This window comes from Borostomias antarcticus, assembly GCF_949987555.1.
Source record: "Borostomias antarcticus genome assembly, chromosome: 10".
Classification (NCBI taxonomy): domain Eukaryota; kingdom Metazoa; phylum Chordata; class Actinopteri; order Stomiiformes; family Stomiidae; genus Borostomias; species Borostomias antarcticus.
The window spans coordinates 24,445,946-24,471,968 of record NC_140243.1 but is presented as its reverse complement, the minus strand read 5'-3'; the positions used below and the strand labels follow the sequence as shown (position 1 = coordinate 24,471,968).

Genomic DNA, 26,023 nt, shown 5'->3' with positions numbered 1-26,023 from the left:
GCCACGCCCCACAGCGGCCCCGCCCCCACAACAGAGGAGCACCAGGGGAGGAGCGCGCTGCGGCCCGTGTCCCCGAGGAAGGCTGCTGGACCCGACGGCGTCCCCGGAGGTGTGCTGAAGGACTGCGTGGCTCAGCTGGCTGGAGTCTTCACAAGGATTTTCAACCGGTCCTCAGCCCAGTCCACTGTCCCACCCTGTCTGAAATCCTCCACTATCGTCCCCCTGCCCAAGAAACCCCACATCTCCGGCCTCAACCACTACAGGCCAGTAGCACTCACACCAATGGTGATGAAATGCTTTGAAAAACTGGTCAGGGACTACATCACATCACTCCTCCCACGTAGCTTTGACCCCCACCAGTTTGCTTATAGGGAGAAGAGATCAACAGAGGACGCCGTAGCCACGGCCGTCCACGCAGCATTAGCCCACCTGGAGAAGCAGGGGAGCTACGTGCGGATGCTCTTCCTAGACTACAGTTCAGCGTTTAACACCATCCTCCCCCACAAACTGGTGGACAAACTGAGGGATCTGGGACTTCCACACTCCATCTGCATGTGGATCAGCAGCTCCCTGTCTGGCCGCAGCCAGAGGGTCAGAGTGGGCCTTCACACATCCACAACTCTCAGTATCAGTACTGGCGCACCACAGGGTTGCGTCCTGAGCCCCCTACTGAACACCCTCCACACACACGACTGCACCCCCGCCCACCACAGCAACACCATGGTAAAGTTTGGGGACGACACCACGGGGGTAGGGCTCATCTCAGGAGGGGATGAGTCCGCCTACAGGGACGAGGTGGAGCAGCTGTCAGCGTGGTGCAGAGAGAACAACCTGCTCCTCAACACCGCAAAGACCAAGGAGCTCATCATAGACTACAGGAAAAATAAAAGGCACATTCCACCACTGACCATCAACGGGGACTGTGTGGAGAAGGTGACTGACGTCCTCTTCCTGGGAGTCCACATTGAGGAGGGCCTGACCTGGAGTGTGAACACCTCTGCTCTGCAGAAAAAGGCCCAGCAGAGACTGCACTTTCTGAGGGTGCTCAGGAGGAATAACGTCTCAGAGAGAGACTGCTGGTGTCCTTCTACAGATGCTCCATAGAGAGCATACTGACATACTGCATCTGTGTGTGGTACTGAACACCAGCTGCACGGTGGCCCAGAGGAAAGCGCTCCAGAGGGTCTTCAACACGGCCGAGAAGATCGTGGGACGCCCTCTCCTCACACTGGGAGACCTTCACAGTTCCCGCTGCCTGAAAAAAGCCCAGAACATCACTAAGGACACTTCTCACCCCGGACACTCACTGCTTTAACTGTTGCCGTCCGGCAGGCGGTACAGATCATTCAAAACAAGAACAAACACACTCAAAAACAGTTTTTACCCAACAGCAATATCCACACTCAGTGCAGCAATAAAATGATCTGTGATTCAATACATTTCATGTGCAATATGGGAATGTGCAATGACAGAGAATGTATAGTTGCGTGTTTTTGTGTATGGTTGTGTGTGTGTTTTTGTTTGACTTAGCATATCTGTATTTATTTACTTATTTAGAGAGAGAGAGAGAGATGGAAAGACGGAGAGAAGGATGAAAGGATGTTAGGTGGAGATGGGGAGGAAGGGAGGGAAAGAGTTTTAGTAATAAGAGCAAATTCCACACATTTTCATACAGTAATGAGATGTCTTTCAGTTTCATATGCCTTTATTTAATCTTTACTTCAGGATGAAATATAACAGCCACTTAGGTAACAGTAGGAGAGAAAACCACTAACCAATCATTTAAACAGCAGTCATGAACACCATCACCATGATGATGATGATGATGCGATGATGTTGGTGAGGATGGTGATGATGATGATGGACACCAACATTCATGAATACCTGATTCAGTCATTATACAGAGAAAAAAGACCACTTATACAGTATCAAAGTTCATCAACAATATCATATTTTATAATAGATGTTTATAAATTAAATGATTGTATACAATGATCAAGTTGAAATTACAATATTAAAGAACCAAAGTTCAACAATTATAAACAAATGATGGTATGAAGATTTCCTTCTATTAGGCCTCCTGAAGTACAATGCTAGAACAATTATTAGTAATCAGCTGAATCTTTAAAGACAAAATGACAGAGAAAACCGTGACTGCATTAAGGCATACAAACCCAGGATAGAGTGGCTGGGTGAATCTAGTCTGAACTCTCCTTCATGAGGTTGCAAACTTGAGCCAGATTACGTTCCTCTCCTCTTCCCCTGCCCCCCCCCCCCTCATCTCCTCCCCCCTACTCTCCCCCCATCCTCTGGAAGGATCCCCCTCCCTCTACCACAGTTTACTGATCTCTGCACAGTAATTATAACCACAAAACCTAAACCCTGGATAGAGTGGCTGGGTGAATGTGGTCTGGACTTTGTGGAGGAGGGTCACTGTGTCAGAGACGCTGTAGAAGCACAGAGAACCTGCCTTGTGATCCAGGTACACTCCTACTCTGGAGGACTGAGGGCCTGATACATTAGTCTCAACATTATTTTGACTGAACCTGTAACCATCGCTAGAGCACATTAAACACCAGGACTTGTTATTGTTACCAAACTTGGAGGAGTTGCTCTCTTTTCTGCTGATGTCTTTATATGAGACTGCCATGTGAACACCATTTCCCCATTCCACCTCCCAGTAACAGCGCCCAGACAGAGCCTCTCTACACAGCACCTGGGGGTAGCAGGTGAATCTGTCTGGATGGTCAGGATATGACTGGATCTGCTTTGAACATGTCACCTTCCTGTTCTCCCCAGACAGAGAGAGGTATTTGTGTGCTGTGTTTGGGTCCAGAGTGAGCGGACAGGAATCTGGGAACAGAGCAGAGACCAGATCAGAGTTAATAACAGGACCGTTCATCTGTCGCCCTTAAAGCTGGTATTGTTGATTTATCATTCAACATAGAGAGGTGGAGGCTTCAGACACTCACAATGTAAGAAATGTGCTCTGGTCCTGGGCTCTGGAGGAGACAACACATCCACTAAAGAGACTTTACACACACACACACACACACACACACACACACACACACACACACACACACACACACACACACACACACACACACACACACACACACACACACACACACACACACACAATCATCAATTTTAAAGCCAAGTAGACAGTATACAGAGATGTGTTCAATGTGTTTCATTGTGAACCCCAAATCTTTCCTCTGGTCACATTGTTTCTTATTGGACGAGACAGGATCACTTGTTGCTCTCCGTACTTTAGTGATATTTTTACAGATTATTTTTCTCAAAACTCCTCCAACACACCTGTGAAGGAGATGCTGGACCACTCTCCCTTGATCACATCCTCTAGTTTCTCTCTCAGCTCAGAGACAGCCTTAGTCACATCACTGAAGAACTGAAGAGAAGGGACAGAGACGCTGGGGAGGTCTGAAGATACACTGGGACTGGAAACAGACTGGTAACTCTGGAGAGAGCGAGAGAGAGAGAGAGAGACAGAGAGAGAGAAAGAGAGAGAGAAAGAGAGAGGGAGAGAGAGAGAGAAAGAGAAAGAGAGAGATAGGAAACACATACCGAGTGTACAGAATACGCTTGCCTAATCAATAGACCAAACCAGTTGATGTTCACATGTCAGGTACCAGGAGAGTCCAGCTACTGTACCTGGAGGAAGTGGATGTGGTCTTCTGTGTGTGAGAGCAGCTCCAGCTCCGCGTCTCTCCTCCTCAGCTCAGCTATCTCCTGCTCCAGTCTCTCCACCACTCCTTCAGCCTCACTCACTGCTGCCCTCTGCTGGGCTCTGATCAGCTCCTTCACCTCAGAGCGCCTTCTCTCAATGGAGCAGATCAGCTCAGTGAAGATCCTCTCACTGTCCTGCTCTGCTGCCTGGCCAGAGCGCTGGACAAAGAAAGAAAGAAAGAAAGAAAGAAAGAAAAGAAAAGAAAAGAAAAGAAAAGAAAAGGAAAGAAAGAAAGTAAGAAAGAAAGAAAGAAAGAAAGAAAGAAAGAAAGAAAGAAAGAAAGAAAGAAAGAAAGAGTTCAACTGAAACCAATAATCCTGAATGTGACAGTTAGAACTGTCCTACAGGTATCTCCTAGCCTCATAACACCATCCTGATCTGCGGAGGAAAACTGAAAGAGAGCTGGTGAGTTCAGGATGGTTTCACAAGGCCAGGTATCTCCCTCCACCATAGCTAGAGTAGCTGACATCCTGATGCTGACCTGGAGAGACTCCACAGCCTGCTGGACCTCCTTCAGCTCCTTCTCTCTCTCCTGGACTCTCTGCTGGACTTTCTGCTGACTCAGACCCAGCTTGCTCTGGAGATAAACACACAAATGACAACAAAACATTAAAAGTTACAGTAGAAACAGTACTGGAGCTCTGTCATAACACAGCTACAGTATCACCAACATTGGTACAGCTGGTAAACATGAGATGAACTTCAACCCCTGACTGTCCACTACAGGTATGTACGCTGTAGCTCTATAGGCTACAGGTTAAGTTTACATACATGGTAAAGATTTACTATAGTTCATTTATACAGGTATGTCATAGAAGCAAGTATCCATCCTTGGTATCAAAGGTATATTTGACGTCACTCAGAAAATGAGCAGGACGACTCTCTCTTGTGATGATCAATTAATGAGCTACTCTCTACTGTAGTTCTGCCTGCAGGCACAGAAAGAAGGACAATATCCCCCCTTCTAACATGTCAGGAGGGGGAAAAGTTTTGGGTCTGATGTCACTTTGATGGGGCAACATAAAAGTTCTCCTGCATTTCCTGATATGAGTCAGCACTTGGTGACGTTGTATAGTTCTTTATTGTACAGTATGTAGGCCAGATAAGACTTTTAACTTGTGACAGACTATGATAAAATAATAATCATCAAAGACTAAGAGTGGTGTTTGTCTCGGTCAAATTATCACTCATTTCAGTATTTTGGGTTGATATATTCCTACTTTTTAAATATATTTTAGCCGTAACCTATTCAGATCTCATGCACTGAATACTTTTTATCAAAAAACATGTATGAAAAACAACCCTGTTTCTGTCATCTTGATTCAATGTTCATTCCAATTAACCTAAATCAAATCAAATCAAACTTTATTTGTATAGCGCATTTCATACACAGAGGCAACACAATGCGCTTTCTGACCTGGTCAGGTCTTACCTGTTTCTCTGCCCTCTCTGCTGTGGCTGACACCGTATCATGGCCTTTATGTGCATCCATGGCACACAGATAACAGATACACTGCTGGTCTGTCCGACAGAAGACCTCCAGCAGCTTGTTGTGACTCGAGCAGATCCTCTCCTGCAGTTCACACGTGGCTTTGACCAGCTTGTGCTTCTTCAGACCAGGAACCTGGTAGTGGGGCTGGAGGTGAGTCTCACAGTAGGACACCAGACACACCAGACAGGACATGAGGGCGCTCTGCTTCCTGGTCCCGTTGCAAAGGTCACAGGTCACCAACTCTGACCCAGCTGGGCTGGTCAGCTCAGAGGGGTCGGCCCGGGCTCCTCCTGTCTCCTTCAGCTTCTCCACCACCTCAGCCAGCATGGTGTTCCTCATCAAGGCAGGCCTTGGAGTGAAGCTCCGTCTGCACTGAGGGCAGCTGTAGATTCCCTTCTGTTCATCCTTGTCCCAGCAGTCCTCGATACAGCTGCTACAGTAGCTGTGACCACAGTGGAGGGTGACTGGATCCTTTAAGAGGTCCAGACAGACAGAACACTAGAACTGATCCTGGTCTAACAGAACTGGTGTGTGAGGGACACAGTCACTCACTCACAGACGCAGAGAGATAAGAGTTTGAGAGAGAAAAAGAAAGAGAGCGAGAGAGACGGAGAGAACACTTTCGCTTTCTAGGAATAGAGAGTGAGTACTGGGAGGAGCAAGGGATTTCCTGGTTCTGCCAGGGGGCGTGGTTTAGAGAGAGCGAGAGAGAGAGAGAGAGAGAGAGAGAAAAAGAAGAAAGGAGATTTCTAATTGTTTTGTCCTTTGCTTTATATTCCCAACAAAAAATATCTACATAGTGATGATTGTTCATTTCAACTGAGGTCAGGTGTCTGCTGGAAGGGTTAACCCTTCACATATGAACTGTTGCAATATTAAATATCTTGTTCATGTTCTAAAGTACTGAATCCCTGTGTCCTGTGTGTATTCCTGCTCATCAACTCTAGTTTGATCGATGTAGAGAGCGTTTAGAAAGCAAATGCACAGATTTATCAGAAGCAAAACAGTCAGAAAATGCACCTAACCTGATCTGTTGTACAGATAAAACTAGACGACATGTAAGAAAAGCATTGTGTAGGGTTGGCCGGTGTAATGTAGGCAGGGAAACAGAAAACAACATGAGCTGCTAGCATGGTTTATTCACCATCATTTTCGCGGTACATTTTCACTTCACTTTCTGTATTATATTCTATCATTACTCACAATGTGGAACAACCAATAGTCTAAACTTAGAGTGCCACCTAGTGGCGTAACTGGATATAGAACTGCGTTGCGCTATGCCTTAATGCCAGTATTGTACAACACTACACATTTGTTTTTCATATTTAATGTTCATTCCAATACTATTAAGAAAGTACACCATAGAAAATATTCCACATGTATCTACATTTATTGAAAATGTTTCACTTTGGGTTACGGACTATTAATCAGTAGGAACAGCCAACCCTTATTCCAGCATTTAAATAATCTTTGACCTTTGCCTATTTAAACTGTCTTTGAACTTTGACCTCACATGTCTGGTTTCGCTGTTCATTACGCTGGTTTACCACCCGTCCCATCCTCAGAAGATACTGGGAACTGATGGTGCTCTTCAATTCCCTCTGCTTGTGCGCTGTGAATGGCATCTCTGAATCCCTGTGTACCCCTTCCTCCCTCCTCACGCCATGACATCTCCTCCCTTTGACGCACTGATATTACATTCATGACCCCGTCTCCTCTCTCCTCTCCTCTCCTCTCCTCTCCTCTCCTCTCCTCTCCTCTCCTCTCCTCTCCTCTCCTCTCCTCTCCTCTCCTCTCCTCTCCTCCCCTCCTCTCCTCTCCTCTCCTCTCCTCTCCTCTCCTCTCCTCTCCTCTCCTCTCCTCTCCTCTCCTCTCCTCTCCTCTCCTCCTGTGATGGCTACACTCACAGCCACACAGCTGATTTGACTTGGTAACCCTCTGGCTCTTACATTACATTCATTTCTCTACAGCGAGTTAGTGGGGGATTGTGGGAAGTGTGGTTCTTAAAACGCAGTGCCGATTTTATCACGACCAGAGGGGCTGCCAAAGTGCCGAGTTATCTCATGTAGCTTTAAGTTGGTAACCTTCTGGCACTTACATTACATTCATTTCTCTTTTGTCCTTTATCTCAGGCACACCATGGTCAGACAAATAAATGACATTACAGGTTCTTCTGTCATACATCACACACATGTTCGTGTTCTGTGTACTGTGCTACATGATGTTCACCATAGGCATTTTCACGGTGGACAAACGCATCCGGGTCGATCCCAACCAGAAGCCCTGGACGACTCGGAAGGTCCAGCAGCTGGTAAGAGAGAGGAGCAACGACTACAGGGCGGGCGACAGGGCTCACTACAGCACGGCCATAGCTAACCTGAAGAGGGGGGTCAGAGAGGTCAGAGCTAACCTGAAGAGGGGGGTCAGAGAGGTCAGACCTAACCTGAAGAGGGGGGTCAGAGAGGTCAGAGCTAACCTGAAGAGGGGGGTCAGAGAGGTCAGAGCTAACCTGAAGAGGGGGGCCAGAGAGGTCAGAGCTAACCTGAAGAGGGGGGTCAGAGAGGTCAAGTCCGACTACAGGAGGAGGATCGAGGACCACCTGGACAGCACCAACACCAGGCAGGTGTGGCAGGGAGTCCAGCATCTCACCAACTAGAAGACCGACCTCGGAGCAGCCGAAGGTGACGCCTCGCTGGCAGAAGAGCTCAACCTCTTCTTTGCACGCTTTGAGGTAAAGCCACCAGAGGCCACACCCCACGCCACGCCCCACAGCAACCCCGCCCCCACAACAGAGGAGCACCAGGGGAGGAGCGCGCTGCGGCCCGTGTCCCCGAGGAAGGCTGCTGGACCCGACGCCGTCCCCGGAGGTGTGCTGAAGGACTGCGTGGCTCAGTTAGCTGGAGTCTTCACAAGGATTTTCAACCGGTCCTCAGCCCAGTCCACGGTCCCACCCTGTCTGAAATCCTCCACTATCGTCCCCCTGCCCAAGAAACCCCACATCTCTGGCCTCAACCACCACAGGCCAGTAGCACTCACAACAATGGTGATGAAATGCTTTGAAAAACTGGTCAGGGACTACATCACATCACTCCTCCCACGTAGCTTTGACCCCCACCAGTTTGCTTATAGGGAGAAGAGATCAACAGAGGACGCCGTAGCCACGGCTGTCCACGCAGCATTAGCCCACCTGGAGAAGCAGGGGAGCTACGTGCGGATGCTCTTCCTAGACTACAGTTCAGCGTTTAACACCATCCTCCCCCACAAACTGGTGGACAAACTGAGGGATCTGGGACTTCCACACTCCATCTGCATGTGGATCAGCAGCTCCCTGTCTGGCCGCAGCCAGAGGGTCAGAGTGGCCCTTCACACATCCACAACTCTCAGTATCAGTACTGGCGCACCACAGGGCTGCGTCCTGAGCCCCCTACTGAACACCCTCCACACACACGACTGCACCCCCACCCACCACAGCAACACCATGGTAAAGTTTGCGGACGACACCACGGGGGTCGGGCTCATCTCAGGAGGGGATGAGTCCGCCTACAGGGACGAGGTGGAGCAGCTGTCAGCGTGGTGCAGAGAGAACAACCTGCTCCTCAACACCGCAAAGACCAAGGAGCTTATCATAGACTACAGGAAAAAGAAAAGGCACATTCCACCACTGACCATCAACGGGGACTGTGTGGAGAAGGTGACTGACGTCCTCTTCCTGGGAGTCCACATTGAGGAGGGCCTGACCTGGAGTGTGAACACCTCTGCTCTGCAGAAAAAGGCCCAGCAGAGACTGCACTTTCTGAGGGTGCTCAGGAGGAATAACATCTCAGAGAAAGACTGCTGGTGTCCTTCTACAGATGCTCCATAGAGAGCATACTGACATACTGCATCTGTGTGTGGTACTGAACACCAGCTGCACGGCGGCCCAGAGGAAAGCGCTCCAGAGGGTCTTCAACACGGCCGAGAAGATCGTGGGACGCCCTCTCCTCACACTGGGAGACCTTCACATTTCCCGCTGCCTGAAAAAAGCCCAGAACATCACTAAGGACACTTCCCACCCCGGACACTCACTGCTTGAACTGTTGCCGTCAGGCAGGCGGTACAGATCATTCAAAACAAGAACAAACACACTCAAAAACAGTTTTTACCCAACAGCAATATCCACACTCAGTGTAGCAATAAAATGATCTGTGATTCAATACATTTCATGTGCAATATGGGAATGTGCAATGACAGAGAATGTATAGTTGCGTGTTTTTGTGTATGGTTGTGTGTGTTTTTGTTTGACTTAGCATATCTGTATTTATTTACTTATTTAGAGAGAGAGAGAGAGAGAGGGGGGGGGGGAGAGAGAGAGAGAGATGGAAAGACGGAGAGAAGGATGAAAGGATGTAAGGTGGGGATGGGGAGGAAGGGAGGGAAAGAGTTTTAGTAATAAGAGCAAATTCCACACATTTTCATACAGTAATGAGATGTCTTTCAGTTTCATATGCCTTTATTTAATCTTTACTTCAGGATGAAATATAACAGCCACTTAGGTAACAGTAGGAGAGAAAACAACTAACCAATCATTTAAACAGCAGTCATGAACACCATCACCATGATGATGATGATGATGCGATGATGTTGGTGAGGATGGTGATGGTGATGATGATGATGGACACCAACATTCATGAATACCTGATTCAGTCATTATACAGAGAAAAAAGACCACTTATACAGTATCAAAGTTCATCAACAATATCATATTTTATAATAGATGTTTATAAATTAAATGATTGTATACAATGATCAAGTTGAAATTACAATATTAAAGAACCAAAGTTCAACAATTATAAACAAATGATGGTATAAAGATTTCCTTCTATTAGGCCTCCTGAAGTACAATGCTAGAACAATTATTAGTAATCAGCTGAATCTTTAAAGACAAAATGACTGAGAAAACCGTGACTGCATTAAGGCATACAAACCCAGGATAGAGTGGCTGGGTGAATCTAGTCTGAACACTGCTTCATGAGGTTGCAAACTTGAGCCAGAGGCCACGTTACGTTCCTCTCCTCTTCCCCTGCCCCCCCCCCCCCCTCATCTCCTCCCCCCTACTCTCCCCCCATCCTCTCGAAGGATCCCCCTCCCTCTACCACAGTTTACTAATCTCTGCACAGTCATTATAATAACAAAACCTAACCCCTGGATAGAGTGGCTGGGTGAATGTGGTCTGGACTTTGTGGAGGAGGGTCACTGTGTCAGAGATGCTGTAGAAGCACAGAGAACCTGCCTTGTGATCCAGGTACACTCCTACTCTGGAGGACTGAGGGCCTGATAGTTCAGTCACAACATTATTATGACTGAACGTGTAACCAACGCTAGAGCACATTAAACTCCAGGACTTTTTATTGAAACCAATCAAGGAGGAGTTGGTCTCTCTTCTGCTGATGTCTTTATATGAGACTGCTATGTGAACATCACCTCTCCATTTCACCTCCCAGTAACAGCGCCCAGACAGAGCCTCTCTACACAGCACCTGGGGGTAGAAGGTGAATCTGTCTGGATGGTCAGGATATGACTGGATCTGCTTTGAACATGTCACCTTCCTGTTCTCCCCAGACAGAGAGAGGTATTTGTGTGCTGTGTTTGGGTCCAGAGTGAGCGGACAGGAATCTGGGAACAGAGCAGAGACCAGATCAGAGTTAATAACATGACCGTTCATCTGTCGCCCTTAAAGCTGGTATTGTTGATTTATCATTCAACAGAGAGAGGTGGAGACTTCAGACACTCACAATGTAAGAAATGTGCTCTGGTCCTGGGCTCTGGAGGAGACAACACACCCACTAAAGAGACTTTACACACACACACACACACACACACACACACACACACACACACACACACACACACACACACACACACACACACACACACACACACACACACACACACACACACACAAACATAATCATCAATTTTAAAGCCAAGTAGAGCTTAGTAGTGTTCAATGTGTTTCATTGTGAACCCCAAATCTTTCCTCTGGTCACATTGTTTCTTATTGGACGAGACAGGATCACTTGTTGCTCTCCGTACTTTAGTGATATTTTTACAGATAATTTTTCTCAAAACTCCTCCAACACACCTGTGAAGGAGATGCTGGACCACTCTCCCTTGATCACATCCTCTAGTTTCTCTCTCAGCTCAGAGACAGCCTTAGTCACATCACTGAAGTACTGAAGAGAAGGAACAGAGACGCTGGGGAGGTCTGAAGATACACTGGGACTGGAAACAGACTGGTAACTCTGGAGAGAGAGAGACAGAGAGACAGAGAGAGAGAGAGAGAGAGAGAGAGTGAAAGAGAAAGAGAAAGAGAGAGAGAAAGAGAAAGAGAAAGAGAGAGAGATAGGAAACACATACCGAGTGTACCGAATACGCTTGCCTAATCAATAGACCAAACCAGTTGATGTTCACATGTCAGGTACCAGGAGAGTCCAGCTACTGTACCTGGAGGAAGTGGATGTGGTCTTCTGTGTGTGAGAGCTGCTCCAGCTCCGCGTCTCTCCTCCTCAGCTCAGCTATCTCCTGCTCCAGTCTCTCCACCACTCCTTCAGCCTCACTCACTGCTGCCCTCTGCTGGGCTCTGATCAGCTCCTTCACCTCAGAGCGCCTTCTCTCAATGGAGCAGATCAGCTCAGTGAAGATCCTCTCACTGTCCTGCTCTGCTGCCTGGCCAGAGCGCTGGACAAAGAAAGAAAGAAAGAAAGAAAGAAAGAAAGAAAGAAAGAAAGAAAGAAAGAAAGAAAGAAAGAAAGAAAGAAAGAAAGAAAGAAAGAAAGAAAAGAAAGAAAGAAAGAAAGAAAGAAAGAAAGAGTTCAACTGAAACCAATTATCATGAATGTGACAGTTATAACTGTCATACAGGTATCTCCTAGCCTCATAAGTAAGTAAGTAAGTAAGTAAGTAAACTTTATTTATATAGCGCCTTTCACAGCACGAATGCACAAAGCGCTTCACAATACAAATAACACATAAAAAGGAAGAAAGAGCGACATACAAAATACAATACGACATACAAAATACAATACCAGGGGAGGGGAGGGGGGAGGGAATTACCATACAGGCAGCCAGCCTCGACAAGCAGCCATACAATCAGGCGCGGCCAATAGCCTGACAGCACTGTACTGTAATGGGAGGGAAAGGGGGGGGGGGGGGTGAAAGGTGGGGGGATGGGGTGAGGGAGGGCAGGGGAGGGGAGGGGGTGGGGTGCGTGTGATGTGCGTGTTTGTGTGTGTGTGTGTGTGTGTGTGTTTCTGAGTCCATGAGTTGAGTCCATGTGTGTGTGTGTGTATGCCTGAAGGCCTCTGGCTGTGGAGACGTAATCTCCGGAATGTCTTAGCTAAAACACAGCAGGTTGCTATGGAGACGCCCTCGATCAGTCTCAAGACCAAAAGTCAACAAGATGTGTCCATGGGGAGGGAAGGGAGGAGGGGGGGGGGGGTGCAGAGCCTCTTTAGCCTGTGAATCTTCAGGGGAGTTTGGGCGAAACGGCCTTGACGGCCGGGTGGGAGGCAGAAAGTTGATTAGATTAGGGAGAAGAACAACAGATGGTCATTCCTCTCTGTAACGGGTCTCTCTATCGAGCCTGGTCCTCAGATCTGTAACGGGTCTCTCTATCGAGCTTGGTCTTGCATAGCTGTGAGTTTCTCCAACACGGTATCAATATTACCACCATCCTGATCTGCGGAGGAAAACTGAAAGAGAGCTGGTGAGTTCAGGATGGTTTCAGGAGGCCAGGTATCTCCCTCCACCATAGCTAGAGTAGCTGACATCCTGATGCTGACCTGGAGAGACTCCACAGCCTGCTGGACCTCCTTCAGCTCCTTCTCTCTCTCCTGGACTCTCTGCTGGACTTTCTGCTGACTCAGACCCAGCTTGCTCTGGAGATAAACACACAAATTACAACAAAACATCTGTCAAATTATTATTTCAGTATTTTGGGTTGATATATTCCTATTTTTTAAATATATTTTAGCCGTAACCTATTCAGATCTCATGCACTGAAGACTTTTTATCCCCTTCAAAAAACATGGATGAAAAACAACCCTGTTTCTGTCATCTTGATTCAATGTTCATTCCAATTAACCTAAATCAAATCAAATCAAACTTCATTTGTATAGCGCACTTCATACACAGAGGCAACACAATGTGCTTTCTGACCTGGTCAGGTCTTACCTGTTTCTTTGCCCTCTCTGCTGTGGCTGACACCGTATCATGGCCTTTATGTGCATCCATGGTACACAGATAACAGATACACTGCTGGTCTGTCCGACAGAAGACATCGAGCAGCTTGTTGTGACTCGAGCAGATCCTCTCCTGCAGTTCACACGTGGCATTGACCAACTTGTGCTTCTTCAGAACAGGAACCTGGTAGTGGGGATGGAGGTGAGTCTCACAGTAGGACACCAGACACACCAGACAGGACATGTGGGCGCTCCGCTTCCTGGTCCCGGTGCAGAGGTCACAGGTCACCAACTCTGACCCAGCTGGGCTGGTCAGCTCAAAGGGGGCGGCCCGGGCTCCTCCTGTCTCCTTCAGCTTCTCCACCACCTCAGCCAGCATGGAGTTCCTCATCAAGGCAGGCCTTGGAGTGAAGCTCTGTCTGCACTGGGGGCAGCTGTAGATTCCCTTCTGTTCATCCTGGTCCAAGCAGTCCTCGATACAGCTTCTACAGTAGCTGTGACCACACGGGAGGGTCACTGGAGCCTTGATCCTGTCCAGACAGACAGAACAGCAGAACTGGTCCTGGTCTAACAGAACTCCCTGCTGGTCCATGCTGGTGTGTCAGGGACACAGTCACTCAGAGAGAGTGAAGAGTTTGTGAGAGAGAAAAGAGAATGAGAGTGAGAGAGACGGAGAGAACACTTTAGTTTCTAGAGTGAGTACTGGGAGGAGCAAGGGATGGTTCTGCCAGGGGGCGTGGTTTAGAGAAAGAGAGAGAGAGAGAGAGAGAGATAAGAGAGAACATTTCTAATTGTTTTGTCCTTTGCTTGATATTTCTGACAAAAAATATCTACATAGTGATGATTGTTCATTTCAACTGAGGTCAGGTGTCTGCTGGAAGGGATTAACCCTTCACATAGAACTGTTGCAATATTAAATATCTTGTTCATGTTCTAAAGTACTGAATCCCTGTGTCCTGTGTGTATTCCTGCTCATCAACTCTAGTTTGATCGATGTAGAGAGCTTTAGAAAGCAAGTGCACATATTTATCAGAAGCAAAACAGTCAGAAAATGCACCAAATCTGATCTGTTGTACAGATAAAACTAGACGACATGTAAGAAAAGCATTGTGTAGGGTTGGCCGGTGTAATGTAGGCAGGAAAACAGAAAACAACATGAGCTGCTAGCATGGTTTATTCACCATCATTTTCGCGGTACATTTTCACTTCACTTTCTGTATTATATTCTATCGTTACTCACAATGTGGAACAACCAATAGTCTGAACTTAGAGTGCCACCTAGTGGCGTAACTGGATATAGAACTGCGTTGCACAACACATTTGTTTTTCATATTTAATGTTCATTCCAATAGCATTAAGAAAGTACACCATAGAAAATATTCCACATGTATCTATATTTATTGAAAATGTTTCACTTTGGGTTACGGACTATTAATCAGTAGGAACAGCAAACCAGCATTTAAATAGTCTTTGACCTTTGCCTATTTAAACTGTCTTTGAACTTTGACCTCACATGTCTGGTTTCGCTGTTCATCACGCTGGTTTACCACCCGTCCCATCCTCAGAAGATACTGGGAACTGATGGTGCTCTTCAATTCCCTCAACGTGCTTGTGTGCTGTGAATGGCATCTCTGAATCCCTGTGTACCCCTTCCTCCCTCCTCACGCCATGACATCTCCTCCCTTTGACGCACTGATATTACAGTCATCCCCCCATCTCCTCTTCCTCTCCTCTCCTCTCCTCTCCTCTCCTCTCCTCTCCTCTCCTCTCCTCTCCTCTCCTCTCCTCTCCTCTCCTCTCCTCTCCTCTCCTCTCCTCTCCTCTCCTCTCCTCTCCTCTCCTCTCCTCTCCTCTCCTCTTCTCCTCTCCTCTTCTCCTCTCCTCTCCTCTCCTCTCCTCTCCTCTTCTCCTCTCCTCTCCTCTCCTCCTGTGATGGCTACACTCACAGCCACACAGCTGATTTGACTTGGTAACCCTCTGGCTCTTACATTACATTCATTTCTCTACAGCGAGTTAGTGGGGGATTGTGGGAAGTGTGGTTCTTAAAACGCAGTGCCGATTTTATCACGACCAGAGGGGCTGCCAAAGTGCCGAGTTATCTCATGTAGTTTTAAGTTGGTAACCTTCTGGCACTTACATTACATTCATTTCTCTTTTGTCCTTTATCTCAGGCACACCATGGTCCGACAAATAAATGACATTACAGGTTCTTCTGTCATACATCACACACATGTTCGTGTTCTGTGTACTGTGCTACATGATGTTCTTCATAGGCATTTTCACGGTGGACAAACGCATCCGGGTCGATCCCAACCAGAAGCCCTGGACGACTCGGAAGGTCCAGCAGCTGGTAAGAGAGAGGAGCAACGCCTACAGGGCGGGCGACAGGGCTCACTACAGCACGGCCAGAGCTAACCTGAAGAGGGGGGTCAGAGAGGTCAGAGCTAACCTGAAGAGGGGGGTCAGAGAGGTCAGAGCTAACCTGAAGAGGGGGGTCAGAGAGGCCAGAGCTAACCTGAAGAGGGGGGTCAGAGAGGTCAAGTCCGACTACAGGAGGAGGATCGAGGACCACCTGGACAGCACCAACACCAGGCAGGTGTGGCAGGGAGTCCAGCATCTCACCAACTAGAAGACCGACCTCGGAGCAGCCGAAGGTGACGCCTCGCTGGTAGAAGAGCTCAACCTCTTCTTTGCACGCTTTGAGGTAAAGCCACCAGAGGCCACACCCCACGCCACGCCCCACTGCAACCCCGCCCCCACAACAGAGGAGCACCAGGGGAGGAGCGCGCTGCGGCCCGTGTCCGCGAGGAAGGCTGCTGGACAGTAATGAGATGTCTTTCAGTTTCATATGCCTTTATTTAATCTTTACTTCAGGATGAAATATAACAGCCACTTAGGTAACAGTAGAAGAGAAAACAACTAACCAATCATTTAAACAGCAGTCATGAACACCATCACCATGATGATGCGATGATGTTGCTGAGGATGGTGATGATGATGATGGTGGTGAGGATGGTGATGACGATGATGTTGGTGAGGATGGTGATGACGATGATGTTGGTGAGGATGGTGATGACGATGATGGTGGTTGGTGACATTGCGGTGTTGGTGATGGGCGTACATTTTAATGTTTTATGTATGCTTGACGTGTGCTAAACAAATTCCGCTCTGGGGCAATAAAGGGTTCAATTCAATTCAATGTTATTGAAGCTGCTGCTAGTTGTTGTGAACTCATGAGCTAGCTGGCTATCCCACTCTTATTGGGCAGGACAGAGAGAGAGCGAGAGAGAGAGAGAGAGAGGGGGCGGGGGGTTGAGAGAGAAGGAGAGAGAGAGAGAGAGAGAGGGGGGGGAGAGAGATAGAGAGAGAGAGAGAGAGAGAGGGGTCGGGGGGTTGAGAGAGAAGGAGAGAGAGAGAGAGAGAGGGGTGGGGTTGAGAGAGAAGGAGAGAGAGAGAGAGAGAGAGGGGGGGGGGGGAGAGAGAGAGAGAGAGAGAGAGAGAGATGGAAAGACGGAGAGAAGGATGAAAGGATGTAAGGTGGGGACGGGGAGGAAGGGAGGGAAAGAGTTTTAGTAATAAGAGCAAATTCCACACATTTTCATACAGTAATGAGATGTCTTTCAGTTTCATATGCCTTTATTTAATCTTTACTTCAGGATGAAATATAACAGCCACTTAGGTAACAGTAGGAGAGAAAACAACTAACCAATCATTTAAACAGCAGTCATGAACACCATCATCATGATGATGATGATGATGCGATGATGTTGGTGAGGATGGTGATGGTGATGATGATGATGGACACCAACATTCATGAATACCTGATTCAGTCATTATACAGAGAAAAAAGACCACTTATACAGTATCAAAGTTCATCAACAATATCATATTTTATAATAGATGTTTATAAATGAAATGATTGTATACAATGATCAAGTTGAAATTACAATATTAAAGAACCAAAGTTCAACAATTATAAACAAATGATGGTATGAAGATTTCCTTCTATTAGGCCTCCTGAAGTACAATGCTAGAACAATTATTAGTAATCAGCTGAATCTTTAAAGACAAAACGACAGAGAAAACCGTGACTGCATTAAGGCATACAAACCCAGGATAGAGTGGATGGGTGAATCTTGTCTGAACACTGCTTCATGAGGTTGCAAACTTGAGCCAGAGGCAACGTTACGTTCCTCTCATCTTCCCCTGCCCCCCTCCCCCCCCCTCATCTCCTCCCCCCTACTCTCCCCCCATCCTCTGGAAGGATCCCCCTCCCTCTACCACAGTTTACTAATCTCTGCACAGTTATTATAACTACCAAACCTAAACCCTGGATAGAGTGGCTGGGTGAATGTGGTCTGGACTTTGTGGAGGAGGGTCACTGTGTCAGAGACGCTGTAGAAGGACAGAGAACCTGCCTTGTGATCCAGGTACACTCCTACTCTGGAGGACTGAGGGCCTGATAGTTCAGTCCCAACATTATTATTAATTAACCTGTAACCATCGCTAGAGCACATTAAACACCAGGACTTGTTATTGAAACCAAACAAGGAGGAGTTGCGCTCTGTTCTGCTGATGTCTTTATATGAGACTGCTATGAAAACATACTCGCTTCCCCATTCCACCTCCCAGTAACGGCGCCCAGACAGAGCCTCTCTACACAGCACCTGGGGGTAGCAGGTGAATCTGTCTGGATGGTCAGGATATGACTGGTTCTGCTTTGAACATGTCACCTTCCTGTTCTCCCCAGACAGAGAGAGGTTTCTGGCTGCTGTGTTTGGGTCCAGAGTGAGCGGACAGGAATCTGGGAACAGAGCAGAGACCAGATCAGAGTTAATAACATGACCGTTCATCTGTCCCCCTTAAAGCTGGTATTGTTGATTTATCATTCAACAGAGAGAGGTGGAGACTTCAGACACTCACAATGTAAGAAATGTGCTCTGGTCCTGGGCTCTGGAGGAGACAACACACCCACTAAAGAGACTTTACACACACACACACACACACACACACACACACACACACACACACACACACACACACACACACACACACACACACACACACACACACACACACACACACACACACACACACACACATCAATTTTAAAGCCAAGTAGACAGTATACAGAGATGTGTTAAATGTGTTTCATTGTGAACCCCAAATCTTTCCTCTGGTCACATTGTTTCTTATTGGACGAGACAGGATCACTTGTTGCTCTCCGTACTTTAGTGATATTTTTACAGAATCATTTTCTCAAAACTCCTCCAAAACACCTGTGAAGGAGATGCTGGACCACTCTCCCTTGATCACGTCCTCTAGTTTCTCTCTCAGCTCAGAGACAGCCTTAGTCACATCACTGAAGTACTGAAGAGAAGGAACAGAGACGCTGGGGAGGTCTGAAGATACACTGGGACTGGAAACAGACTGGTAACTCTGGAGAGAGAGAGACAGAGAGACAGAGAGAGAGAGAGAGAGAGAGAGAAAGAGAAAGAGAGAGAGAGAGTAGGAGAGGTAGAGGTAGGAAATAAACAGAAACACATACCGAGTGTACAGAATACGCTTGCCTAATCAATAGACCAAACCAGTTGATGTTCACATGTCAGGTACCAGGAGAGTCCAGCTACTGTACCTGGAGGAAGTGGATGTGGTCTTCTGTGTGTGAGAGCTGCTCCAGCTCCGTGTCTCTCCTCCTCAGCTCAGCTATCTCCTGCTCCAGTCTCTCCACCAGTCCTTCAGCCTCACTCACTGCTGCCCTCTGCTGGGCTCTGATCAGCTCCTTCACCTCAGAGCGCCTTCTCTCAATGGAGCAGATCAGCTCATTGAAGATCCTCTCACTGTCCTGCTCTGCTGCCTGGCCAGAGCGCTGGACAAAGAAAGAAAGAAAGAAAGAAAGAAAGAAAGAAAGAAAGAAAAGAAAAGAAAAGAAAAGAAAAGAAAAGAAAAGAAAAGAAAAGAAAAGAAAAGGAAAGAAAGAAAGAAAGAAAGAAAGAAAGAGTTCAACTGAAACCAATAATCCTGAATGTGACAGTTATAACTGTCCTACAGGTAACTCCTAGCCTCATAACACCATCCTGATCTGTGGAGGAAAACTGAAAGAGAGCTGGTGAGTTCAGGATGGTTTCACAAGGCCAGGTATCTCCCTCCACCATAGCTAGAGTAGCTGACATCCTGATGCTGACCTGGAGAGACTCCACAGCCTGCTGGACCTCCTTCAGCTCCTTCTCTCTCTCCTGGACTCTCTGCTGGACTTTCTGCTGACTCAGACCCAGCGTGCTCTGGAGATAAACACACAAATTACAACAAAACATTAAAAGTTACAGTAGAAACAGTACTGGAGCTCTGTCATAACACAGCTACAGTATCACCAACATTGGTACAGCTGGTAAACATGAGATGAACTTCAACCCCTGACTGTCCACTACAGGTATGTACGCTGTAGCTCTATAGGCTAAAGGTTAAGTTTACATACATGGTAAAGATTTACTATAGGTCATTTATACAGGTATGTCATAGAAGCAAGTATCCATCCTTGGTATCAAAGGTGTATTTGACGTCACTCAGAAAATGAGCAGGACGACTCTCTCTTGTGATGATCAATTAATGAGCTACTCTCTACTGTAGTTCTGCCTGCAGGCACTGAAAGAAGGACAATATCCCCCCTTCTAACATGTCAGGAGGGGGAAAAGTTTTGGGTCTGATGTCACTTTGATGGGGCAACATAAAAGTTCTCCTGCATTTCCTGATATGAGTCAGCACTTGGTGACGTTGTATAGTTCTTTATTGTACTGTATGTAGGCCAGATAAGAGTTCACAATGGACTTTTAACTTGTGACAGACTATAATAAAACTAGAAAGTACATTTCCTGGAGAAAATGTGAGGTGGGCTAGCTGCTGCAGCTGTATGTAACAGCTACTGCTAGAAATACTACGGACCAGGCAATCTCCATGCACCCACCGGCGAAGACCGTGCATCTCTAGCCCACTCAGGGGCTGAGTTGTGGGGTCTGTGGCGTGGACAGTGGCATGGTGGTGAGACTCCGCCCCCTCAGGTCAGATCTGGTCGAGGACAGTGTACCCCTCTCCGGGCCACATACCCGCCCGCACCGGTGAAGACCATGTGTCTCTAGCCCAATCAGGGGCTGAGTTGTGGGGCCCGTGGCGTGGTGGTGAGACTCCGCCCCCTCAGGTCAGAGCTGGTCGAGGACAGTGTACCCCTCTCCGGGCCACCTATCCGCCCGCACCGGTGAAGACCATGTGTCTCTAGCCCACTCGGGCTGAGTTGTGGGGCCGTGGCGTGGATAGTGGCGTGGGGGTGAGACTCCGCCCCCTCAGGTCAGAGCCAGTCAGGGACAGTGTAGCCCTCTCCGGGCCACCTACCTGACTCAACCGGTGCAGACCGTGTGTCTCTAGCCCACTCAGGGGCTGAGTTGTGGGGCCCGTGGCGTGGATAGTGGCGTGCTGGTTAGGCCCCGTCCCCTTGGGTCACAGCTAGTCGCGGACAGTACAGTGACCTCTGGGCAATTTCAATGCATCCACCAATGAAGACTGTGTCTCTAGCCCACTCAAGAGTTGAGTTGTGGGGCCCGTGGCGTGGATAGTGGCGTGGTGATGAGACTCCACCCCCTCAGGTCAGAGCCAGTCGGGGACAGTGTACCCCTCTCCGGGCCACCTACCTGACTCCACCATGAAGACCTCCGGGCAGTCTCCTTGCACCCACTGGTGAAGACTGTGTGTCTCTAGCTCAATCAGGGGCTGAGTTGTGGGGACTGTGGCGTGGTGGCGAGACCACCACGCCACCACGAAGAGAAAGAAAGAAAGAAAGAAAGAAAGAAAGAAGGATGGATGGATGGATGGATGAAAGAAAGAAAGAAAGAAAGAAAGAAAGAAAGAAAGAAAGAAAGAAAGAAAGAAAGAAAGAAAGAAGGATGGATGGATGGATGGATGGATGGATGGATGAAAGAAAGAAAGAAAGAAAGAAAGAAAGAAAGAGAAAGAAAGATAGAAAGATGGATGGATGGATGGATGGATGAAAGAAAGAAAGAAAAAGAAGGAAGGAAGGAAGGAAAGAAGGAAGGATGGAAGGAAGGAAGGATGGAAGGAAGGAAGGAAGGAAAGAAAGGAAGGATGGAAGGAAGGAAAGGAAGGAAGGATGGATGGATGGATGGAAGGAAGGATGGAAGGAAGGAAGGAAAGAAGGAAGGATGGAAGGATGGATGGAAAGGAAGGAAGGAAGGAAGGAAGGAAGGAAGGAAGGAAGGAAGGAAGGAAGGAAAGAAGGAAGGAAGGAAGGAAGGAAGGATGGAAGGAAGGATGGAAGGAAGGAAGGAAGGAAGGGAAGAAAGGAAGGATGGATGGAGGGAAGGAAGGAAAGAAGGATGGAAGGAAGGAAGTGAATGAATGAATATGAATGCTACCACAATAGTCATAAAAGGGTGCCTGTACAGAGAGCCTGCACGTGTCCCCAAATTCAAATCCCAACTGACACTGTGAGCATCCTCTCATTCACTTCAATGGAAAGGCATGTCCGATTCAGACAGCTCTCTCTCAAAAAGTATATATGTCACAGCCTAGATATTGACACCGTAGGAATCCTGAGAAAATGCTGAACATTTTAGGATATGATATGTCCGTGTAGCTTAAAAACTGTAGGCATGGCGACGAGTTAGAAAAAGGGTAAAAATGCAAAATTAGCAGCTCAAAAGGTAGAGTGTGTGGGCCCATACGTTTCAATGGAGAGCGCAGTTGCCGAACAAATCGTCATACAGCGAAAATTATAAGTCACACGGCTTAGATACTTACATTGTACGAATCAGCACAGTTATGGGAACGTTTCGATATATAATATGTGTATGAGCTGTTAAAACTGTAGGCATAGCGACAAGTTAGAAAAAGAGTAAAAATGCAAAACTAGCAGCTCAAAAGCTAGAGTGCGTTGCCATACGTTTCAATGAGGAGCGCAGTTGCCGAACAAATCGTCATACAGCGAAAACTATAAGTCACACTGCTTAGATACTTACATTGTACGAATCAGCACAGTTGTGTGAATGTTTTGATGTATAATATGTGTGTGAGCTTTCAAAACTGTAGGAGTGCCAGCAGTTTACAAAATGTGTGAATATTTTCAAAGCAACTGCTGCCACCACTCTAAAAACATAAAGTTTCTGAACATTCCAAAAGCAGTTTCAAGCAGTTTCAATGGGACAAAAAATAGTTTTAAAAGTTAAATTTCTAAAAAACTATAACAAATATCAAAAATCTGAATGGATCCGTTCAAGAGCTGAACGTCATGAACATTTTAAAGTTTGAATGAGGTTTCTAGCACAAAGTATGAAGAACTAGTAGAGGTTCAAAAAAGCGGGGAGAATAATAATAACTAGAAAGTACATTTCCTGGAGAAAATGTGAGGTGGGCTAGCTGCTGCAGCTGTATGTAACAGCTACTGCTAGAAATACTACGGACCAGGCAATCTCCATGCACCCACCGGCGAAGACCGTGCGTCTCTAGCCCACTCAGGGGCTGAGTTGTGGGGTCTGTGGCGTGGACAGTGGCATGGTGGTGAGACTCCGCCCCCTCAGGTCAGATCTGGTCGAGGACAGTGTACCCCTCTCCGGGCCACATACCCGCCCGCACCGGTGAAGACCATGTGTCTCTAGCCCACTCGGGCTGAGTTGTGGGGCCGTGGCGTGGATAGTGGCGTGGGGGTGAGACTCCGCCCCCTCAGGTCAGAGCCAGTCAGGGACAGTGTAGCCCTCTCCGGGCCACCTACCTGACTCAACCGGTGCAGACCGTGTGTCTCTAGCCCACTCAGGGACTGAGTTGTGGGGCCCGTGGCGTGGATAGTGGCGTGCTGGTTAGGCCCCGCCCCCTTGGGTCACAGCTAGTCGCGGACAGTACAGTGACCTCTGGGCAATTTCAATGCATCCACCAATGAAGACTGTGTCTCTAGCCCACTCAAGAGTTGAGTTGTGGGGCCCGTGGCGTGGATAGTGGCGTGGTGATGAGACTCCACCCCCTCAGGTCAGAGCCAGTCGGGGACAGTGTACCCCTCTCCGGGCCACCTACCTGACTCCACCATGAAGACCTCCGGGCAGTCTCCTTGCACCCACTGGTGAAGACTGTGTGTCTCTAGCTCAATCAGGGGCTGAGTTGTGGGGACTGTGGCGTGGTGGCGAGACCACCACGCCACCACGAAGAGAAAGAAAGAAAGAAAGAAAGAAAGAAAGAAAGAAAGAAAGAAAGAAAGAAAGAAAGAAAGAAAGGAAGGAAGGAAGGATGGAAGGAAGGAAGGATGGAAGGAAGGATGGATGGATGGATGGAAGGATGGAAGGAAGGATGGAAGGAAGCAAGGATGGAAGGAAGGATGAGAGGAAGGAAGGAGGGAAGGAAGGATGGATGGATGAAAGAAAGATACAAAGTAAGAAAGATGGATGGATGGATGAAAGAAAGAAAGAAAGAAAGATGGATGGATGGATGGATGGATGGATGAAAGAAAGAAAGAAAGAAAGAAAGAAAGAAAGATAGAAAGAAGGATGGATGGATGGATGAAAGAAAGAAAGAAAAAGAAGGAAGGAAGGAAGGATGGAAGGAAGGATGGAAGGAAGGATGGAAGGAAGGAAGGAAGGAAAGGAAGGAAGGAAGGAAGGATGGAAGGAAGGAAAGGAAGGAAGGATGGATGGATGGAAGGAAGGATGGAAGGAAGGAAAGAAGGAAGGAAAGATGGATGGAAGGAAGGATGGAAGGATGGATGGAAGGAAAGGAAGGAAGGAAGGAAGGAAGGAAGGAAGGAAGGAAGGAAGGAAGGAAGGAAGGAAAGAAGGAAGGAAGGATGGAAGGAAGGAAGGAAGGAAGGAAGGAAGGAAGGAAGGGAAGAAAGGAAGGATGGATGGAAGGAAGGAAGGAAGGAAGGAAGGAAAGAAGGATGGAAGGAAGGAAGTGAATGAATGAATATGAATGCTACCACAATAGTCATAAAAGGGTGCCTGTACAGAGAGCCTGCACGTGTCCCCAAATTCAAATCCCAACTGACACTGTGAGCATCCTCTCATTCACTTCAATGGAAAGGCATGTCCGATTCAGACAGCTCTCTCTCAAAAAGTATAAATGTCACAGCCTAGATATTGACACCGTAGGAATCCTGAGAAAATGCTGAACATTTTAGGATATGATATGTCCGTGTAGCTTAAAAACTGTAGGCATGGCGACGAGTTAGAAAAAGGGTAAAAATGCAAAATTAGCAGCTCAAAAGGTAGAGTGTGTGGGCCCATACGTTTCAATGGAGAGCGCAGTTGCCGAACAAATCGTCATACAGCGAAAACTATAAGTCACACGGCTTAGAGACTTACATTGTACGAATCAGCACAGTTATGGGAACGTTTCGATATATAATATGTGTATGAGCTGTTAAAACTGTAGGCATAGCGACAAGTTAGAAAAAGAGTAAAAATGCAAAATTAGCAGCTCAAAAGCTAGAGTGTGTTGCCATACGTTTCAATGAGGAGCGCAGTTGCCGAACAAATCGTCATACAGCGAAAACTATGAGTCACACTGCTTAGATACTTACATTGTACGAATCAGCACAGTTGTGTGAATGTTTTGATGTATAATATGTGTGTGAGCTTTCAAAACTGTAGGAGTGCCAGCAGTTTACAAAATGTGTGAATATTTTCAAAGCAACTGCTGCCACCACTCTAAAAACATAAAATTTCTGAACATTCCAAAAGCATTTCAAGCAGTTTCAATAGGACAAAAAATAGTTTTAAAAGTTAAATTTCTAAAAAACTATAACAAATATCAAAAATCTGAATGGATCCGTTCAAGAGCTGAACGTCATGAACATTTTAAAGTTTGAATGAGGTTTCTAGCACAAAGTATGAAGAACTAGTAGAGGTTCAAAAAAGCGGGGAGAATAATAATAACTAGAAAGTACATTTCCTGGAGAAAATGTGAGGTGGGCTAGCTGCTGCAGTTGTATGTAACAGCTACTGCTAGAACTACTACGGACCAGGCAATCTCCATGCACCCACCGGCGAAGACCGTGCGTCTCTAGCCCAATCAGGGGCTGAGTTGTGGGGTATGTGGTGTGGACAGTGGCATGGTGGTGAGACTCCGCCCCCTCAGGTCAGAGCTGGTCGAGGACAGTGTACCCCTCTCCGGGCCACATACCCGCCCGCACCGGTGAAGACCATGTGTCTCTAGCCCAATCAGGGGCTGAGTTGTGGGGCCCGTGGCGTGGTGGTGAGACTCCGCCCCCTCAGGTCAGAGCTGGTCGAGGACAGTGTACCCCTCTCCGGGCCACCTATCCGCCCGCACCGGTGAAGACCATGTGTCTCTAGCCCACTTGGGCTGAGTTGTGGGGCCGTGGTGTGGATAGTGGCGTGGGGCTGAGGCTCCCCCCCCTCAGGTCAGAGCCAGTCAGGGACAGTGTAGCCCTCTCCGGGCCACCTACCTGACTCAACCGGTGCAGACCGTTTGTCTCTAGCCCACTCAGGGGCTGAGTTGTGGGGCCCGTGGTGTGGATAGTGGCGTGCTGGTTAGGCCCCGCCCCCTTGGGTC

The 26,023-nt window shown here is 47.5% G+C and overlaps 4 protein-coding genes across 4 annotated transcripts in view; all 4 read right to left on the bottom strand.

Annotated features, from left to right (window-relative positions):
* Positions 1-2,329: 2,329 nt before the first annotated feature.
* Positions 2,330-5,813, bottom strand: LOC311314321 (E3 ubiquitin-protein ligase TRIM16-like; the record flags this gene model as incomplete). The annotated part of the gene is made up of 6 exons (XM_084444660.1): positions 5,187-5,813; positions 4,236-4,331; positions 3,679-3,912; positions 3,325-3,484; positions 2,973-3,032; positions 2,330-2,853 (listed from the first exon to the last, which is right to left on the bottom strand). Exons 1-6 carry the CDS (start codon positions 5,583-5,585, stop codon positions 2,330-2,332), a joined length of 1,473 nt encoding a protein of 490 aa, XP_084300786.1. The 5' UTR covers positions 5,586-5,813.
* Positions 5,814-10,374: 4,561 nt separating this feature from the next.
* LOC311314320 (tripartite motif-containing protein 16-like) lies at positions 10,375-14,057 on the bottom strand (the record flags this gene model as incomplete). Its single annotated transcript, XM_084444659.1, has 7 exons — positions 10,375-10,556; positions 10,707-10,898; positions 11,018-11,047; positions 11,368-11,527; positions 11,730-11,963; positions 13,067-13,162; positions 13,458-14,057. The coding sequence occupies 7 exons, from the start codon at positions 14,055-14,057 to the stop codon at positions 10,375-10,377; spliced, it is 1,494 nt and encodes a 497-aa protein (XP_084300785.1).
* Positions 14,058-17,140: 3,083 nt separating this feature from the next.
* Positions 17,141-26,023, bottom strand: part of LOC311313608 (tripartite motif-containing protein 16-like) — a gene marked incomplete at its 5' end in the record, with an annotated part of 20,697 nt that continues 11,814 nt past the window's right edge. The window contains one exon of the mRNA XM_084443775.1: positions 17,141-17,286. Within this exon, the coding sequence (XP_084299901.1) occupies positions 17,179-17,286 (108 nt within the window). The 3' untranslated portion in view covers positions 17,141-17,178. The remainder of the gene's footprint in view (positions 17,287-26,023) is intronic.
* Positions 17,743-26,023, bottom strand: part of LOC311313639 (E3 ubiquitin-protein ligase TRIM16-like) — a gene marked incomplete at its 3' end in the record, with an annotated part of 11,673 nt that continues 3,392 nt past the window's right edge. The window contains exons 2-6 of the mRNA XM_084443813.1: positions 19,651-19,746; positions 19,101-19,334; positions 18,745-18,904; positions 18,389-18,448; positions 17,743-18,269 (exon numbers count right to left, since the gene is read on the bottom strand). Coding sequence (XP_084299939.1) covers positions 17,743-18,269; positions 18,389-18,448; positions 18,745-18,904; positions 19,101-19,334; positions 19,651-19,746 — 1,077 coding nt within the window. The remainder of the gene's footprint in view (positions 18,270-18,388; positions 18,449-18,744; positions 18,905-19,100; positions 19,335-19,650; positions 19,747-26,023) is intronic.